Source organism: Pterocles gutturalis, unplaced genomic scaffold (genome assembly GCF_000699245.1).
Source record: "Pterocles gutturalis isolate BGI_N339 unplaced genomic scaffold, ASM69924v1 scaffold22073, whole genome shotgun sequence".
In the NCBI taxonomy this organism is placed as follows: domain Eukaryota; kingdom Metazoa; phylum Chordata; class Aves; order Pterocliformes; family Pteroclidae; genus Pterocles; species Pterocles gutturalis.
The window spans coordinates 9,081-29,555 of record NW_010123606.1 but is presented as its reverse complement, the minus strand read 5'-3'; the positions used below and the strand labels follow the sequence as shown (position 1 = coordinate 29,555).

Here is a 20,475-nt window from a genome sequence, read left to right as displayed (position 1 = left end):
GCAGAGGCGTGCCTCCCGCCGCGGGGACCTGGACCAGACGAACTCCTGAGGTGTTTCTGCCTCTGTCCCCATCCGCCCCGCAGGCGCTGGCAGCCGCAGCGGGGCTGCAGGGGGATCCGCGGAGCGTGGCTGCAGGGGTGTCCGGTGCAGCCGCGGTGCCGTTCCCCTGGTCCCTTGCGCTGTCAGTGTCCGTGCCTCACGCGTTCGATAACATTAAAACCCAGCCCAGCCCCTCTCTTGCTGCTCCCTGTGCCGGAGAGGGGTTTCTTGGTGTGTACGTAAAGCTGCTTTGCTCGCTTTCTCTGCTCCGTCCATCACACGCTATGACGGTAGCTCAGCGCTGGCACAGGTCGGGTCCCCGGTGCTGCCGCTGCCCTGCCCGTGTGACACCTCGGAGGGACGGTAGGAGCCTGCTCGGCACTGGCTGAGCCCCTCTGCCGGGTCCTCTTCCACTTGCCACTTGCAAAATGAATTAAGTGGAACAGCACAAGCGCATGTTCTCTGGGAGCTGCTGTGGTTTGTAATCGACACCTTAATTTGTTCTGCAACTGTTTTCTCATCCAGGTGATTGTGTAGCTCACTGTTCTCGCCTCACCGTGTCTGTGGTCTGGATTCCAGCACTTTTCAGTAGAGAGATGAACCTCAACGCAGGGAATTTATCCATAGCAGTAGTTAAGAAGGCAGAGCTGTCACTCTTTAGAGCCTTGTAAGGTTTCCCCGTAAACCCTTCAGCTGCTGTGTACTGTGGGTGAAGTTAAAGCTACTGCTTGCAGGGAGTGAGCTCCTGGTGCTTGATGCTCTGCTCTTGCCCTGTGTAGCAAAATGGAGACTTGGGTCTGTTGGTGCATGCAAAAATAAAAAATAGTGATAACTGGGGACTCTCAAGATAAAATTCTTTTTTGTTTGTTTTTAAAGAGGCCGTAGAGTCTTATTGGAATCCAGATAAAATAATCTATTAAAAGATTGAGGGTATTTGGGTGGGAGGAGAAAGGAACCTTTAAAATGGATCCTGAATGAGCCTGTTTTCTGCTAGATAAATCCTGGCGGGTGAGGAGTTGGGCAAACAGACTAGTCTCAGTGTTTTGGGGGAAGATTAGTATAGAATTAATACAGATATTATTTATTTCAATAAGGCAATTGGACATGATTGTTCTTGTCTTCGCTGGTGACAGCAGGTGCTATTTCAGCTTATGAGATAGTTACACTTCTGTGGAACAAAGGTAGCTGAGAGGGGAGAGCTGGGTTCTTGTAAGGTGCTCATTACACCCATTACCCAGCAGGTGTGTTACTGTGAAATGAAAGTGCCAAGCAGATTTGTGGCTCCATATCGTACTTGCAGGGTATTTCACTCAGAGGGGAATGACAGTTACCCACCAGTTTGATAAAAATTAATCTCTTGTTTCAGAAATTCTTAATTACGTGATTAATACAACACAGTACAGGCAGTCAGGAGGTTGCTGCTGTTAGAATTAAGTGTTTGATAAGCTGCTTTAAAATGTGATTATATTTTTTATTTTTAGTCAAGTGCTGTAACTGATGAGTAATTCTGGGTAGAGGTAGCTGATGGTGGTATAAATAATTAATTTCTAAAGGATTTTACTCAACAAGATCTTAATGTAATAGGTTTTGAATTCATAAGGATTCCTGTTATCAGTGTTGAGCAAAGAGTGTTCTGGGTTATAAGTTTCATTGTTCACATCTTCAGTGACTGGTTTTTGAGAGTCAAAGTACACGTCTCCCTTTTCAGGTTCATTCACTGCGTAGCTTTGCCATATTCTCTTCCATAACTGATGCAGAACCTCAGTAAATTTTGCATAAGAAAACACCTTTTTATAATTTGTAAGAGAAATAAAGGGAATTAAACTGAGGACCTGAGAATGAAGCTTATCGAGTCTGAGCAATTGAAAGTAAAAAAAAAATAAATTCTGTGGATGCATTATTTATTTTCTTTAATTTGGATTAATCAAAGAGTATAGGAGTCTAGCTTAAAGTTTACGTGCATGGCATGTAATTTAATGAAATGTAATGTCAGCTGGTATATTGGGTAGACCTTGGTATCTAGGGCAGAGAAAGCTGGAAAAACTAACTTATAGCTTAGCTTCCATGTGACAGTAGTGCCTTTTGCTGCCCTTTTAAATTTCTTACCGAGTTTCATTTTCAGTTGATCTTCCTCACTTTCACCTACTCCTATTTCTCTAGTCATAGAAGGTGAAGAACTATTTAAGAATCACACAAGCAGGACAGAGGTACTAACATCTTCAATGAAAAGTAGGCACTGATTTTAATTTTGTATGGATTAATACTTTGATCTGTATTAAGTGTTTTTTGAAGGACAGTAATTTTATGATTAAAAGAGAGATGTGGTCTTTTGGAATGGAAAGTACAGTCTCTCTGTGGTCAGTGATCTGGCAGGGAGGGTGGAGATGAGCGAGGTTGCTTGGTTAAGGTGAGAACAGGCTGCAGGTGAGAACTGTTTGCAAGTACAACCAAGAACTGGTATCTTGTGCAACCTGAGAAATTGCTCAATTCAGCAAAGTTTCTCAACAAACATGGAAGATTGGGAGAAATAGAACGACTTGACAGATATGAACACGACAGTATCAGCCTGCTCTGATTTACTATTCTAAAAGAGAAGCAGTCAGTGTTGAAAGGGAGAGTCAATACTATAGTGCTTGCTGCTTTTTTCTACACTGAAGTCCAAATAGTAAATTAATCTGATTCTTTCTTTGTAAACAGCAATTACTTGGCAAATGTTTGTCTTTTGGTTTCACAAGACAGCTTTAACTGAAATAACTTGTCACTTCTGAAAAAAGGGAGGTCTTGTTTGTCATTCCCCATTTCTCTTCCCATTCCTACTGCCTTTCTTCGGTGCTCATCTTCTGAGAAGTCCAGGCAGAAATGAAATAGCTTTTTTTCAGTTGTACTAGCAAATGTTACTATCAATACAAACTTGGATGCCAGAGTTACTTATTATTGAAAAATATGAACTTTACAGTGTATTTCAAACAACTAGTATATTTGGGACAATATTTGTATGTACTTCATAATCCCTAAGCTAATGCAGTACTTGTAAGCAACTAGGATGCTGTAAATTAAGCAGAATTTCTTTACCTTCCCTGTACAAAACCACAGCTGCAGATTCTTTTCCAAATGGTAAAAACCTATTGCATAGAATCATAGAATGGTTTGGGTTGGAAAGGACCTTAAAGATCATCAAGTTCCAACCCCGCTGCCATGGGCAGGGACACCTCCCACTAGCCCAGGTTGCTCAAAGCCTCATCCAGCCTGGCCTTGAACACCTCCAAGGATGGGGCATCCACGGCTTCTCTGGGTGCCCCGTGCCAGTGTCTCACCACCCTCACGGTAAAAAATTTCTTCCTAATATCTGATCTAAATCTACCCTCTTTTAGCTTCAAATTATTGCCCCTCATCCTGTCGTTATGCTCCCTGATAATGAGTCCTTCCCCATCTCTCCTGTAGCCCCCTTTAGGTACAGGAAGGCTGCTCTAAGGTCTCCCTGGAGCCTTCTCTTCTCCAGGCTGAACAACCCCAGCTCTCTCAGCCTGTCCTCATATGGCATGTGTGCCAGCCCTCCCTTCATGGCCCTCTTCTGGACCCGCTCCAACAGGCCCATGTCTTTCCTGTGCTGAGGACCCCAGAGCTGGATGCAGCGCTGCAGGTGGGGTCTCACGAGAGTGGGGCAGAGGGGGAGAATCGCCTCCCTCAACCTGCTGGTCATGTTTCTTTTGATGCAGCCCAGGACGTGGTTGGCCTTCTGGGCTGCAGGTGCACATTGCCACCTCATGTTCAGCTTCTCATCAGCCGACACCCTCAAGTGCTTCTCTTCAGAGCTGCACTCAATCCATTCTCCTCCCTGCCTGTGTTTGTGCTTGGTATTGCCCCGAGCCAGGTGCAGGACCTTGCTCTTGGCCTTGTTGCACTTCATGAGGTTTCCATGGACCCATTGCTCAAGCCTGTCAGGGTCCCTCTGGATGGCATCCCTTCCCTCCAGCCTGTCCACCACACCACCCAGCTTGGTGCTGTTGGCAAACTTGCTGAGGGGGCACTCAGTCCCACAGTCCATGTCTTTGACAAAGATGTTAATGCTGGTCCCAATACCTGCAGAATGCCACTTGTCACTGGTCACCACTTGGACATCAAGCAGAGTTAGGGGACTCTCTACATCTATGCATGCTTCCACTGAGGTGCGCCATTGTTAGCAGAGGCACTTCATGACTGTCAGCACAAGCTTTGTAACAGCACTTCTGGGTTTGGAGGGAGGTGGAGGTAAAGCAGGGTGGCACTAAGGGTAGCTGAGGGCAAGACGGCCAGGATGAGCCTGTCACTGAGAAGTTCGGGAGCTGCTGGTGAGGTCTCCTGTTTCTCCATGACCAACACTTTCTTCCCATGTTTGCCACAAGGTTAACTGTAGATGCTAATTTCAAATGAAAAAGTGTTTAACCAAGGTGTACCCACCTTAGTTGTGTGGCTTGTCCTAGTCTTCACTGAAGAATTTCTGAGGTTGTGGGCAAACACTAACTCTTGCTTTAAAAAGGAAACTGGGACAGGTATGGCCATTGCTACCTTTTGAGGTTTTAGCAGCCTCAGTTTTCTTGCAGTTATTTATCCATAACTTGTTCTCATAAAACGTAGGCTAGCAATTAAGCTGGATGGTCTGTCATAAATTCTAAGGGTTTACTTTGAACTGAAACATTAAAATGAATGCCTTCTGAATCTTAGTGGTTTATGTGATACTACTTTAAGTTATAGTATGGTAAGAGATCCTTGAGTAGCAGTGAATGGTTTTCTGCTTAAACTAAACAAAATGTGATGCTGGTCTTATTTAAAATGTCATTAATACTTTCCATAACTAAATGAAGCTTACTGAAAATTAAACTTAAATGTTAAAAATATTGGTATAATGTTGATGCTGAAAGATGTTTAAAAAAATGCATAGTATTTAACTTTGATAAATTTTCAGAGAATGCAAATATTTAATGTTTTCAGTGTTGTAGAGGGTAGGCAAAAAATTAGTATCTTTCAGGACAGTTACATGCCTGTTGCTTTCTCGGATATCGAAAGAGGGATTAAGGATTTCTTTGTATTTATGCTCTGCTTAATGTCTCCTTATCTTAGACTTTTTTTCTCTCTTTCAGATGGCTTGTTATTGCAGTTGGTCTAGTCCGAGCATATCTGGCTAAAGGTAGCTACCATAGCCTTTACTATTCAATAGAAAAGCCTCTGAAATTCTTCCAAACCGGAGCTTTGCTGGAGGTAGGTGTAGTCTTCCCTGGAGTTACTAATATTTGCATGAGTGTTTTCTTTAGGAGAAATAAGGCAGCTTTTGTTGAACAGTGCTTTCTAGGTACCTGTTTTTTCATTAGTATAGAGTGATTTGAAGGCAAACATAAGAAAGATACTTCACAAATGCTGAAGTTTTCCTTTTAGCAAGCAGGGAGGGAGCTTACTGTCTGCTATTGAGCTTGGGCAACAGAGCTCAATGTTAAGCTTAATATTTGAAATACAAATATTGAATGTTAAGCTCTTGTGGTAGAACTAAATGTGTTTCTGAATTGCTTCATTTGTGGTGATTTGAATTTTTCTTTTTGTTTTAGATTCTGCACTGTGCATTTGGTAAGCTTGCAAATTTTCATTTTTATTATTTTTATAGAAGACTGCAATTTTAGCAATATATTAGCATTAAAAATGTGGCCTGTGAATTGCCAGATTTAATTCTTGCATAACTCGTTATTTTTTTGCTTGAAGTACATTCCATTTTTTTCTAAATAATTTGACAAGTTAAATCACAAAAAGGAAAATAGTATAACAAGTTTTCAATTACTTGACGTTCTGTTTTTATCTAGGTCCTTCCAATGCTACAAACCTTAGAGCAGTTTATAAATGTTTTATAGTAGATCATTACTCTCCATCTCTACATCCTATAAACTTTCGTACCAAGCTGTCTTTCCTCCAGAAAAATATTTCTAGCTGGAAGTAATTTAAATTCCAATAAAAATAAAATTTCAAGCGCTAGAACTTTGCCTGCATCCATAGAGTGTAGATATGGGTTGTAAGATTAGGGAGGGGTAGCCACTTTTATCCCAGATTTGGCTGTGCTTTAATGGAATTTTGGGAGAGTAAGATTTACTTAAGACTTTACTCGACATTTCTTGTTAGCCTGTACAGTGAGGCTTGTTTGTTAGCTTGGTAGCAGAACTCAACTGTGTATAAGTGGCCTGCGGTCAGTACCAGTGTCATGGTTCAGTCAGCCTGAAGGGCCTTGTGTCTGAGTGACAGGGTTGCATCTTGTCTGGTTTGCTAGTCGTCATGAGTAGTGATAAGTCTGGCCTCAGCATTTGGATGTTTCATTTGTAGAATAGATGATGTGTCGCAGTCTCTGCAAGATCAAAGCTATAAAAGGGAGCTGTGCCTGTCTATACCTTTGCTTAACTCTGATTTTTCTAAACAACTGAGTCTTCACAAAGAGACAGTCTTGTGTTCAGGTGGGTGGTCTTGTGATGTTAAATATAAGTGTTTGAGCTGCTATCTGAATGTTTGCTAGCTACTACTTAAAGAGTTAAGATGGCATTGAGGTTCCTAAAGCCACAGCGACAAACCTGCTATTGTTCATGTCTCATACAAGCAATTTTCATACTGTAGGATGTATCCCTATGGTACAACTAGGTTCATATTGAATTCCTGTGCAAAAGAGTATTTTTTTTTTAACAACCAAATGTGGTAGTTGGAAAACTTAAAATCAGGTACATAAAATTGTCAGCAGAGGGCAGTCTAACTCTGTGTTTGATAAAGTAGTTCTGACCTTCCTGAATAATTGTTACTCTGAAAATGTTATCTTATAAAGGACAGTTTGTATACAGACTGTGCACAGATTATCCCAAGAAGTGAATGGTCATATACTCAACTCAATGTAAAGGCTTCTCAGAGTAACCTGTATGTATCATATAGTTGCCTGTGCTGCCAAGGTAGTCCTTCCAATGCTTTTATTTTTCTAAATCTCAATTACTGCTTCTTACCAGAATAAACCATGCTTGCTTTTAAAACATTTGTTGAAGATTGAAATGTGAATGTGAAATTTATACAGTCTTATTTAACAAGTGGCAAGAAGAACAAATTAAAACTCAGAACACTGGGCAAAAAACCTTGCAAATAAAACACTATTTTACTGTCCTAAACCTATAATGCTCTATTTTCTTAAGATAAACTTGCATGCAGATTACAGTGTTTACTAGTACTAAATCTAAGAAAGAGTGTAAAAAAATGATTAGATTTGTTACTCACACAAATGTGTATGTCCACACAGATCAGTGAATAGCAGGAGAGAATCCTGCGTTTCACCTTCCAGGCTGGTGCAGAACAGCAAACGAGATCACTGTACCAGCCTGTCAGCATGCAAAGCTAATAATCCTGGCTCAGTTAATTTGAGATGGGGATTCATTTAGCCCATGTTATCCTCAGTCATGTGATTTAATATCAGTGAAGAGAGCCATTAGTGGAATGTTGCAACATTTTATACCATTATAACTCTGTGCTTTTCTTAACAATTTTTTTTTTGTGAAAAACCCACTTATTTTATTGTAACTGCCCATGGATTTTTTTTTTCCTGTTAATGGAAGCATTTGTCAGCTAAATCAAATAAGGTTTTTTTGCACAGCTGGATACACCGCTGGTGTAGTCCTACTGGCTCTGGTAGAAGTTTCTATGTAAGGAGAAACAGGAAATTTGCAGATTCCTTTGCCTCTATTAAACTAATTGCTATAACTAGAGCTATAATTCTCTGTCAGTGAAGGAGCTTATGTGTGACAGATGGCAGTGTGCATCAGCATAACTTCTCTCTCCACATCTTTTCAGTAGAATCTGAAATGTTAGCATCTGTGAGGCAAGTTCTTCAAAATACAAAGATTGATAGGGGAATGTCTCTGTCAAGCATGGTTGAGAACAGAACTTTGATGTGTGGCAAAGATTTAAAATTGAAGGAGAGCTCTACATGAAGAGTGGAGATAACATGTAGCCCAGAGACCAAGAGGAGAGACCAAAGGACAGGCAAATGGAAAATGAACAATGCAATTCCTTAACTTGTGTAGCAGTCAGAATCCACTTGTATGAATGGCATTGATAGCCTGGAAGAGCTTCTGCCTTGAGGAACTTGGTATGGAAAGAGGTGACAGGAGGCATCAAAATGAAGAAGCAAGAGTAGTACAGGGAGTTTGTGAAGGGAATGGAGAGGAAAAGCAAAAAAGCTTTGAGTACAGGCCCAGCCTGCAGAATCACTGCAGTACCAGCCTTCCTACCATGCTAATGCTTACCAGTAACCCTCTGGTAAGCCAAAAGCACTGGCTGACTTTGCTTCAGCCTGCTCAGGATGGACATGAGGGCTGCACCTGTAAGCTATATGTACAGCCTGTTCTCAGTCAGAAACTCCCTGGGAGAGGGGAAGCACTTGTTGGGAGTTGGAGAATTTCCTGCTGGAGGTGGGAGGCTTAGCCATGCCTAGACCTCTTCCAGATCCTGGACTGACTTGCTGCTTGGTTCTGGACATGAACCCCCTGTCAAGCACTATTATAGTGGTGTTGGATAAGTGGTGACAGATGTTTTTAAAAATACTAAGTTTAAAATAGTCTGTTGGTACCATTTCAGTGCAGGGACTAAATAATTAGAGGCAAGTAAAGTTTATGTAAATTATAACTGGTGAGTTGCTTATCTTGGTCTCCTGGTTTTGGCATAGATTGGCGTTGTCTTGGCTGTAATGAAAAACCTTGTTGTCTTACTTGTGAGATAACATTGGATGGTTCCTACACAGTCTTTTTGGCTTATTTATAGATTCCTTAGCAAGAACATTAGTTTGTCTTCCTTGGGAAGGGATGATTAAATTGTAGAAGAGAAAAGGTCTGTTACATTGTAGGAGTGAGCCTCTAATAAGTACAGGTTGTGGGATTGTAGTGCACCCCCCCCTTTTGTGTTGTCTGAGTAACAGAAATTCTGCCCTGAGGTTTTACAACATAGATTATGAACAATATATGATAAAACTCAAGAGAACTGTGTGTGGTGGATTTTTTTCCCCTCTTTTTACTCTGAAAGAAGACTAATATAATGACTGTGTGACTGAAAATTATTCTAATGAAACTTGCTTTTAGCTTTTTTTCTTTCTTTCTCCATCTTCCACTTTCCAGTTTGGTCTTTACATCTTTCTGACCCTGATGTGTTGCTTGCTGTGATTTGCATCAGTTTTAGAAACACTTTTTGCTGTGTATTAGGAGCTGCAACTGCTGTTCCATTTGTCTTTGTCATGCTATTGGAAGAAAATAAAACTTTGTGCTGTGAAGATTAGAAATTTTGTGTAAACTCGCAGTCTAAAACTATTCCTGCTCTGTCATACCTGGGTTTGTAGGATCTTGTTAGTGGCAGTGTAAATCAGCACCTTAGAACTTGCTTAGAAGAACCAGTGAAATCTGCTTCCTTGAGAAAATCTTAAATGTTTCTGTACCTACCAGTGCATCAGCTATTCCTTGGATTTTGTTTTTGTTTGTTTGTTTTTTTAAAAAGTTGTATTCTGAGGAAGGGATTATAAACTTTGTATCTATCAGAATATGGGCTAGATCAGTGTTTCTTCAAAGTAGCTATATTTTTTGCTTGCTGTTTTTTGAGATATACAGTGCAAAATATCTTGGTTTTATTTTTTTGATCACAGTAATGAAAAGTATCTTGGATATTTTAATCAAACAGCGTTTATTTCAAAGACTTTATCCCAAAAGCTATTTGACTGAAGTTATCTCATCTTATTCAGCTGTTTTGTGTATTAAGGAATGTGCTGTGATTGCAACAAGACTGATTGCTTTTTATTTGCATTTTGATGCACAAAGTCCTGCCAGGGGATTGCATTGTATTTGGCTGTATAAACACACCACAGGACAGACTTCATACTCTCAAATTAAAAAATTTAAATGCTTTCCTTCAAAAAATTTCAAACAACTGGACTTTAGCTTCGCTGTGTTTTATTTCCCCACCCCCACCTCCCACCCTGATAGTCAAGAATATTTACTAATTGCAAAATATCTTCCAGGCATTGTTCCCTCTTCTGTTGTTCTGACTGCTTTCCAAGTGATGTCAAGGGTTTTCCTGACGTGGGCAGTAACGCATAGTGTAAAAGAGGTAAGTTAAGATACAAAATAGATGGAAAAACTAATGACCCATGGTGAAAAGCAAGTGTTGATCGCTGTCTTATTTTCCTTAAAGTGACTTCTGTTTGTATCCCGACATGAAATTGTTTAAGTGATAGGACAAGGGGTAATGGGTATAAGCTAAAAGAGGGTAAATTTAGACTAGGCATTAGGAAGAAATTTTTCACTATGAGGGTGGTGAGACACTGTCCCAGGTTGCCCAGAGAAGCTGTGGATGCCCCATCCCTGGAGGTGTTCAAGGCCAGGCTGGATGAGGCTTTGAGCAACCTGGGCTAGTGGAGGGTGTCCCTGCCCATGGCAGGGGGGTTGGAACTTGATGATCTTTAAGGTCCTTTCCAACCCAAACCATTTTATGATTCTATAAGTGAGTTTCTGTGGCTCAAAAGAAATATAAATAAATCTGACATCATCTTTTCTTGACAATCAAATAGACTGAGGTCTGATTCTCTATCTGTAAGGTATCTAGCTCCTGAATAGATTTTGCGGTCCTTACTGAAATGTAGAGGTTCCAGTGTGTAATACAGAACCTAGAATTTGGGACAGCATTCTAGTATCGATCTCACTAGTGCCATAATTAATAGCAGAATCTATTGCCCTCTCTTTCATGCACAATTTGTTTTCTTTACCGCGGCATGTGGAAGCTCCCCCTCAGCTGCATGCGCACAGCAATGCCTGGATGTTCTCCATTTTCAGTTTCCAGGATAATCTTCCCTCTGTCCTTCATTCATTTTTCTTACATACAAATGTAGGTTGGTTTTGGGTCCTGGGTGTTTTTTTCCTCATTGCTTACCACACCAAGTACTGCTATAGAAATCTCTGCAGGCTTTTTTGGAAGCAGTCTTATTTGAAAATTGTTCCTAACAGTTATTTTGAAATCTAAACATGCTTTAATTGATACAGATCATGCTGACTGACTCCTTCGTGTTATCTGAATATTTTATAGTAGCCCAGATGTGCCACATCTTGTGCTGTTGCTTTAGCCAACCAATCTTACTGGTTTTCTTCTCATTAAAGAAAGAAAGAAATCAGTCTTGATGCCAGTGTCAGCATGGCTGCCTGAAATAAGTGGTGGTCATCTCATGTCATTATATGCATAAGATCTTTTGTGACTTGACACAGAGAATGTCTTAAGGCGCTTGTCTCATTACAAGTCTTCAGGGAAGCTGCTTTCTCTTCCTTGTTACAAACCTGTTATCGGAGTGTCCATCCACATGTAGAGCAACATAAGTCACTATAGTTCCTAATAATTAACAGCCCTTTCTGATATCATGATATTTGTTCATGTGGAGCTTTAGTTCCATGCTATTTAAAGTGGAGGAGTGTTCTTTTTCTCGATGAACTCAATCTTGTAAATACTTATCTTCTGTATGGATTTCACTTTTGGGGCAAATAAATGTACTTCAGTCTCTGGTAATTCACTGAAGGTAAATACTAGATTTTGAACAAAAAACCCTCGTTAATTCTAAGACATCATATTTTAGATACATGTATAAAGTATTTTTAAAGAAATATGCCTGTAGTTTTGCTTCGTACTTGTATAATGTTGGGGTACCTGGTGCTTCATAAAGAACAATGATGATCTGTTTTTATGAATTGCCTTCTGGTTTTGAAGCAAGCCGAATATTAAGAGGTTGAATTGCATGGATTAGAATTATTCCATGTGTTGTCTATTAGACATCAAAGGGAAGTATGTAAAATGATTGCGGGTTAGTTTTTTTGAAACTTATGCCCACATTCTCACTGGAGAAAACCAGCAAAATGAGAGAAAATGTGAGCAACAAGTTCAGCCTAACATTAAATTTTTAACAAGGATTTTTTTAAACAAGGATTCTTTCAGCAAAATTACATGAAGGTTTTTCCTCACATTTGTGTGGTCTTTTTGGTTAAAGCCTTGTGAGAGACTGTATTATGTGTTACTTTTTTTTAATGTCTTGGTAAGTGGGCATAAGAATGATAAGGATCAGGAATCCTGTGATGAGTTTTTCACCTGTGACTCAGAGCAAATAAATCAAATGAAGAGGCTGTATTCTGACCCCTCCCCTTCCCCCCAACCAGAGAGCATGCAGTCTCACCTGGGGAGATGGATTGAAAGTATCACGAGTGTTCTACTTTTTCTAAAGGGCTGTCTGCACAAGTGAGCTCCATTGTGAAGTCCAGGATTAAATTCTCACACAGCTTTATGGAACTTGTAAGCTATGCAGTTGCATGATGAGGTTCTTGTAAAATAGAATGCAGTTTTCCTCTTTAACTTTTTGAGTGAGGCTTGTTCAGTATCTTGCTTTTCCAGACTGTTTTAATATGTAATATAGTTAAAAGAAGAAACATCTGTATTGCATCCCTCCTTCTGTCAGAATACACTTCTAGATATGTGATGTGATTTGAAGCATGCTTCTTGCCACTAACATGTTCATGCTTTTTGTTGAATTTAGTGCTGATGTGTTGTTAAATTCAATATGAAAGTATTTATAATAATTGTTAAAGCATGGCAAATGTTAAAGCACTGCACACTTCTTTGGGTAGCACTGCGATTCCCCTTACGTCCACCATATGAGAAGCTGTTAGCGTAGTGGAGGACAGGCTGGCATGTAATGCAGTACTTGCAGTTGTTTTGTCATTACATCAGAAAGGAATCAGTTTGGTGAATTTTATTGTCTCTCCTACAAAGGAGGGAAGAGAATGAGCAGACTGGTGTGAAGGGCTAGAAGAAAGTAGGCATAGGAGAACAGAATGTGCCCTTCAGTTCAAAGCTGTCTTTTTGAATTTGTGTGAACAATGAGGTAGATCATCTGGTGACGTCCTGGCAGGCCTTCGCGGAGTTCTGTTCGGATAGATAAATCCACAGCCGGTTCTGATGAGTAATTAAAAAATGATGTCAGCAGTGATTTAATGCTTACCCAATTGGGTGCAGTTACAGATAAGCTGCAGATAACTATAGTATATGTTTACAGGAGCCTTTCTAGAAGAGATGCTCAAAAGGGCTGGTGTGAAGAAAATATGTACAGTTGTTGAGCTGGTAATTAAGACTCCAGTAGCTACAGTTGTGAATTGACATCTTTAGTCAGTGGTAAAGCATACTTGAGGGGAAGAGCATCTTAATTTATGATATTTAAGACTAAGTTGTAATAAAAGAAGTCCATGCTGGAAAGTTCAGAACTCTAAATGGGTGAGTGCAGTTGAAAAGCCTGATTCATCACTGCTTTACATCTGTGTAAAATTTGAGTAATACCATATAACACAAATGTCTGTCAGGCCCTTTTTGTCTACTGTGAAGCTTTTTGGGGTTTTTTTGTTTGTGGGGTGTTTTTTTTTTTTTTGGTTTGTTTTGTTTTTTAATAATTGATGTACCAGAGAACCAGCGCTCTGGAGAGAGACATTTTGTTTCATCATTACAGTTGCATAGTGCTGCTGGTTGTATTCTCCTGCACTGGATTGCTTAATTATGTGTTTAGCTGAAATCTTCTGCAAACAGTTTGCCAAGCTGTTACTCTTAATGTGAGGAAATCTATAGAATGCAGATCAGAATCTCCCTATGCATAAGGAGAAAAGTAAAGACCTCTCGGTTTTATTTTGTGAATTCCCAGTTCTCATCTTTGAATCTTAAAAGGCTATGGATTCTCTTATATTTTAACCAACATTGTCTGCTACTCATAGTATTGAAGATAAGCTAAAATATATTCAGGACCCTTCTTGATAATAAATTGGTTTGGAACACATGCCAAAAAACTATGCCTGTGGTATGATTGACCCTTATTAAGGCAGTTGTACAAATAAGCTCAAAAGTATAAAGTGTGCTTTGACTTTGGCTAAAACCTCCTTCAAAACTGGCATGAAAAAAGTAGAGAAGTTCTGAGGGCAGCATTGGGCTTAGTGGTTTATTATGGGTCTGCTGTTTATTGGCTGTACTTATCCTCAAGTTGGAAGAACTATAAAAATACAGCATTAGCAGTGCCTAAATGAATAAGACTCTTGAGAGACTGTTTTGTAAATCACTTCCCAGGCATTTGATAATGTGCATCTCAGACATCTTTATTTGAAGTATTGAAAAATTGTTAGTCCTCAAAGAGATGTTCTAATAGTGACAGACTTTTGACAGATCTATCAGTGGGTAAGAAACATACCTTTTAATGATGAGCTGTAGAATGTATTTAAAATATAAGATGCACAGTAGTGTTCTGTTCCTTACTGCACAGAATGGAACTATTTGAAAATTGTATAGGTTGCTTTTGTATGGGAACTAGCAGCAATTTCCAGTATTCTTTCTTCCTTAAATAGAGACACAACCTATAAAGGCACAATCTGTGATACTTTGTTAAGTGACCCTAACAGGAGTGTGTGCATGTTTTAGAGTGGTGTGAACTGTTTTAATAAGTTCTAAACACAGTTCTAATGTTAAAGTAGATGGGAAAGACTAGACCTGAGAAGGCAGTGTTATAGAAGTCCTGTGATAGAACTGGGTTGTAACTGCCAGATATTCTCCTTCTATGTGTGTCATTCCCCGTTAGCTTCCTAGTTTCTTGTTCTTGTGCATGTCCTTGCGTGCTACTTCAAGCTACAAATTTTTGTTTGTTGGTTTTACTGACTTCTGTAGTTAGGGAAAAAAGTGGGGTTTCAAAGTACAGGTTGAAGTCTGACACACAGGTTTAGATGAACTCACTAAGCTGCTACTCCTAATTTGACCAGAAGATGCAGCTCTGGAGTGCTTGTGAAGCATGTTGCTCCTTGGGAACAGAATCTGTGAAGTACTGTTAACTTTTCCAGGTTGAGAACTAAGTCTTGCTTATAAAGCAGACCCCAAACAAGATTAGGGTCCTGCAGCAATGTAAAAATAGATTTGGTCTCTTCTCTGAAAATCTTCAAATAAGTTTTGGATTTTATTCTTTTGTGATGATTTAAAGGAGAATAATATAATAAAATTATCACAGTTTCATGTGGAAAAAGGACAAGGTGCCTTTGCTGCGAAATGCAATGAAAGTGACTTGAAATGCTATATGCAGTAGAATATAGATTAACAGCAGCTCTACATTCCAGGATATCCCAAGATTTCTTTATAAATCTTTCAGGTTTTGTAGTCTGTAACAGAAAGCTTTTTGTAGGTAATCCTCATGGGCGTTTTTACACGCAAATATATGATCAGTCCCCTCCTATGAAAGGGTTTCTGATTGCCCATATATTTTCTTGTTCCTTTTTTTGTTTGCACATGTACTTTACCCCAGATGAATAGAGTGTACCACCCACACCTACTGACTTCCTTTTCCCTTTTTTCAAGAGTTGGATGAAAAAAGAAAATGCAGGCCCCAGTGGTTGAGCTCTTTTTGTTCCCACGGTCCACTGAATTTGGGCTCAAGGTACTCGCACAGCTGAGAATTCTGTTGAAGGGGAGGGAAGAAGGGGGAGGGCTGCATAAAAATAATTTGTGCTCTTTCAAGGCTTTGTAGTGTGGGTATGTGACCCCATATGTTTCTTCATCAGTGTTATTCCATCTGATACTGAAACCTCGTAATTATGCTTCCAAATCCAATAAATCTAATAATTCATTCTAAAAATACATGCTTTTGAAGATTGACCTTCAAAATATGAAGGGAGTAAAAGCTGGTTCAGTGATGTGTGTCTGAAATAAAAGCTTTAAGAGGTGTAAAGCAGTGAAACATAATAATGCCTTGAGGGTAACATTAGAGGGATTATGCTGGATACAGTAAGCAGAAAAAGGAGCAAGGAACAGTGAAGCAAGTAGTTGTCAAGCTTACCTGAGGTGAGACGATCTGAGCTTCTGTTTCTTCTCTCCTCCCAGCCTGTGTCTTGGTGTTGGCTGTTTTGCTGCTGCTCAAAATTAGGACCCAGTTTCTCATCTGTAGAGAGAAGAAAACAGTTCTACTCAGAAGTAGCACAGACTAGGATCAGAATATAAAGTCTAAACTAGATATCAAGTGTTAGACTAATGTGTTGGCATCCTTTCTGCTTGCTGCGCTAGGAGGCAATCCTAGGACTGAAATAGGAGCTGGTACTGTATAGGAATGGGAAGAGTTATGAGTTGTTCTGAGCATTTCAGGGATTTCTTGTACTAATTTACCTTGCATAGAATGGGAGATCTTAAGTTACCTGATCATTAAGCAGAGCTGTTCTTAAGCAACTAGAAAAATACGGAGCATGATAAGAACGTTTTTAAACTGTTATTACTAATGTTGCTTTTAAGCTCATTCTTGGAGTCTGTTCTCTATAATGATGCAGTAAAGCAACCCATGGGAATTGATTTCTTTGGGGTTTTCTTGGGTCTGGAGAGTAATTAGTAATGCTTGAATTCATATTGAGCTTTTTTCTTTCTTACAGGTACAAAGTGAAGATAGTGTCCTGTTGTTTGTGGTGGCCTGGACAATCACTGAGATAATCCGTTATTCTTTTTATACATTTAGCTTGTTAAACCATCTCCCTTATCTCATCAAATGGGCCAGGTAGGTGGCACAATTGAAATTATAGCCTTAAAGCACCAATTTGACAGGGATATATATCTTGTAAAATGTTTGCAGTACAAAAAATCAGGTACTACCTTGAGGTAATTACCCTGTTTGTGAATGTGATTTCCTTGCTACTTTGACACAGATTTCTGGGTTAAAACAAACCTATTACATTGTACGCTGAAAGAGTAGTTTATCAGAACTCAGTTCCAGTTACAAAGTGATTGTGTTTATCAGAAACTGGCATTTAAGGGTAACTCTTGAATTAAAGATTGTACTTGGATTCAACAAGATTGTTGAAACAACCTATAAACTCATTGATTAATATAAACTGCTTTTGGCCCTGTTTTAGGTTATATAATGACCTCTACCAAAGAGTTCAGAAATCAAAGTAACGAAGTATCTTGGGGGTGGGGGAGAATAGTTTTAAAGATAGTTTTCAGGTTCTCATAGGTAATAATTCAAACTGATTGCTGATTTGAATATTTATCTTGGAATAATATTCACACCTTGCCATGCTCTAATCAAGTAACAACAAAGGGAAATAAATACTGGGTTGAAAATTTAAAATTTTAGTATCCATAATAGCATTTAACAAATACTTTGTCAGAGTTTGTCGTAACTTTTTAATTCTTTCCGTATTTTGTTCTAGGTACACGTTGTTTATAGTATTGTATCCAATGGGAGTCTCGGGTGAATTACTCACAATATATGCTGCATTACCCTTTGTCAGACAGTCTGGCTTGTATTCCATTAGTTTACCTAACAAGTACAACTTTTCGTTTGACTACTATACATTCTTGATCCTGGTTATGATCTCTTACATTCCAAGTAAGTATGAGTTTGTTAGGTTTTTTTTTTTAATATTAAAAGCTGTAAAAGGAAAAGCTAATAATTGTGGAATTAACATACATATAACTAATTTTGCAAAATTAATTTTGGAAATTATCTAAAGAAAAAAGTTAAAACTGCAGGGATTGCTTTCTACCAACACCTGCAAAACAGTGATACATGTTTTTTCTCTTACATTTGGAATATTCAGTAACTGTGGTGCTTCCTGGCAAATGTTGACATCTGCATATTTTTTCCCCCCCACTTACAGGGTTTTAGGAGAACAAAGTTCAAAAGAGCTGCTTAAAATTTAGTTCTTTATCAGGAATAAGAACATTGCTTTTGCATTTGTGGTTAGGGAACCATTTCTGTTGAACTAACTTGAATTGACAATCTCTGGTTGATGTTTCTGTAGATGGAATGAAGATTTGGCTTTCCTGCTTTGAAATGGGGAATAGGAACATGGAAGCCTTTAGCAAATTTAAATGTGCAAATAAAATCTAACATGCAGAATAACGTGATGATGTTGCTGTTGTTGGATGTCTCTGCAGCTGTCTTTATATGAACCTTGTTGTTTGTGCAGAATGATAAACCGTATTCAAAGACTTAAATTTCAGTAGTGTGGCTGTCTCCATAACAAGCACTTACACTTTCAGTGAACCATATTGTAATTCTGACATCAAGGTTCATAAGGTTTTCCAGCTGTTCTTAAAAAAACACTTTTCATGCGTTTGTTTCTCCTTGTCCCCCTCCTCCAAAATGATGTTACTAACTCCAAGCAGACAGAATATCATCTTTTATATAATAACCACGAGTATAAATTACTTCGTGTGCAGTAGCTAGATCACAGTTGGCAGGCCATGTGGGAGAGAACCCATGTTGAACACAAGTAACAATTTAAACCCTCTTTTTCCATTAAAATAATAAATTAGTTATCATTAAATTATTTGCATATAATGAACCCCCATTACTTAGACTTCTAATGGAGAAACCATGTGGCTCTGCATTCTGTTATGGCTCTGGACAGCTGTATTTGCTCCTTCACACTAGTGGAGTGAATCAGGATGTGGGGAAACAGTTGGGAAATTAAATACAGAGTAAGAAAGCCAAAAGAAAAATTGTTGAACTGAAAAAAAAAGTTAATACACAAATTAAATAGACTTTGGCCTATATTTATGACAAACACTTTGCATGTGTAACTGATATAATTTAAGCTGACGCTGACCTTGTTTAATTTTCATAGGGTTCACAAAGGTTTAGTGTCTCATGGCAATTTTAGTTTTTGCTGTTTATGTACATGTTTTCCATACCCTCCTTTATTGTTCTGCAAACATAGTGTGTAATGTAGTCTTAGAAATAGGAGAAAAAGCTTTTCATGGAGGTTGAAGAGAGAAGAGATGAAAGAGGCACCAGTTTGTATAAAGTTCCTTAGATCCTGAAAAAGTGACACTAGAATTATAAGAAATTAAACAAATAGGAAATCTCATTCTTTTGGAAGGACGTTTTCTTCCCTGCAATGTATTTTCTCTCTGTGTGTACAGTTCAGGAAACTTTTGTCATCCTGCTTGTACATGCAGAGTTAAATAAGGCATTTTGCATTTAATTAAAAATGTGATGGCTCTAGCAAAAAATAAATAGTACCTGAAGCCTAAGGACAATATAACTTGCTCTCTTTAAAGAGTAAAAGGCAACAGATGACTTGAGCAGAAGGTGGATAAGCATGTTTTCCTTTTAATAGAGAATTGGTGACCTTGAGATGTGACTGTGCATTTTACTTTGACATGTAAGCCTCACTTCATACTTTATTTATTTAAATCTATTTTCACTTTAGTCTTTCCTCAGCTGTATTTTCATATGCTACATCAGAGGCGAAAGGTACTCTCGCACACTGAAGAACACAAGAAATTGGAGTGATTCCAGCTCTTTTTCAGAACTTTTCAAACATCAAAAATGCTGCAGATTTTCAATACCTAGCACATTTATAAAGAATATACCAGGATAAAATAAGTCAAAGGTAAAAGACCAATAATTTGGTAAGAATGACCAGTAAATCTGATTTCACTGAAATTCCATAATATAAAACATTGAAATAATTTTCAGCTTGCAGTGCTTCAGAAAACTTTTAAACTTAATATGGCTTGGCAGTTAGCCCTTTCCTTTTCCTTAAATGATATGCTAAATGATTTTCATTTATTACTAAATGCCTGAAGGTTGCAGTATGAGTGATGAAGTTGTACCCACTAAATGCTTGAATTGGGATTATATTACTGATACCTCTTTTTTTAAGTGCTTGACTGCATGCCAGAAACTGTATGTATTGCTGTGAAAGGAAACAATGTGCTCTGAGATACTTTAGTATTTTGTCAGAGACTTCAGTGGACAATGTAATCCAGGCAAAGTGTTTGAATTTAGAAAGGTAGGTTGTGTTCTTAAAAGACTAAGAACAAGAACAGGAAACCAGTTATGGGAAATGAGGGGAATATGGTTCTTTAGGAATTTAAACAGTAGGGTGTCTGACCAAAGTGTGTTCTGTTGTTTAAGCTGATTAGTCAAATGCTAATGTTAATTCAGAGGCTGTAATGCTTATCTGAAACATTAAAACTCTTCCAAGTACTGCATCCCTAGATACTTTTAAAAAAAAAAAAATTCTAACTGTAATATTTCTAGTGATATCAGTAATTAATTTAAACAATATAAGGAGGCAGGTCACCCAGAAACAGGTGCAGTTCTCCCTTTTTTACTTTGAAATTATCATCTCTAATCACTATCCACTGTCACAATGGTACTCATCTTTCAGTGTTGAGGACTATTTGGTCTACCGTGGAATTATTTGAGGGCGTTGTTCCTCAGCCTAACTTTTCTCAAGTGACTAATGTGTATCACTCTAGCACATCCAGGCAGGCAGTTCCAGCCACTCATCTTCTGAAATGTTGCAAAGTCATAAGCTCCTTCTTTGGAAGCAGATTATATCATGTGTTACATGCTGCTTTTGCGGATTG

The 20,475-nt window shown here is 38.7% G+C and overlaps 1 protein-coding gene across 1 annotated transcript; it reads left to right on the top strand.

Annotated features, from left to right (window-relative positions):
- Positions 1 to 323: 323 nt before the first annotated feature.
- PTPLB (protein tyrosine phosphatase-like (proline instead of catalytic arginine), member b) lies at positions 324 to 20,007 on the top strand. Its single transcript, XM_010077974.1, has 8 exons — positions 324 to 402; positions 565 to 706; positions 5,157 to 5,274; positions 5,616 to 5,634; positions 10,079 to 10,167; positions 16,521 to 16,642; positions 17,298 to 17,476; positions 19,308 to 20,007. The coding sequence occupies exons 1-8, from the start codon at positions 324 to 326 to the stop codon at positions 19,388 to 19,390; spliced, it is 831 nt and encodes a 276-aa protein (XP_010076276.1). The 3' UTR covers positions 19,391 to 20,007.
- Positions 20,008 to 20,475: the final 468 nt, after the last annotated feature.

Excerpts from the sequence above, each read along its gene's own strand:
- PTPLB (XM_010077974.1), top strand. The coding sequence starts at position 324 with ATGACGGTAGCTCAGCGCTGGCACAGGTCGGGTCCCCGGTGCTGCCGC. Across the intron at positions 403-564 it reads TGTGACACCTCGGAGGGACG|GTGATTGTGTAGCTCACTGT; the intron begins GTAGGAGCCTGC and ends TTTCTCATCCAG. Across the intron at positions 707-5,156 it reads CTGTCACTCTTTAGAGCCTT|ATGGCTTGTTATTGCAGTTG; the intron begins GTAAGGTTTCCC and ends TCTCTCTTTCAG.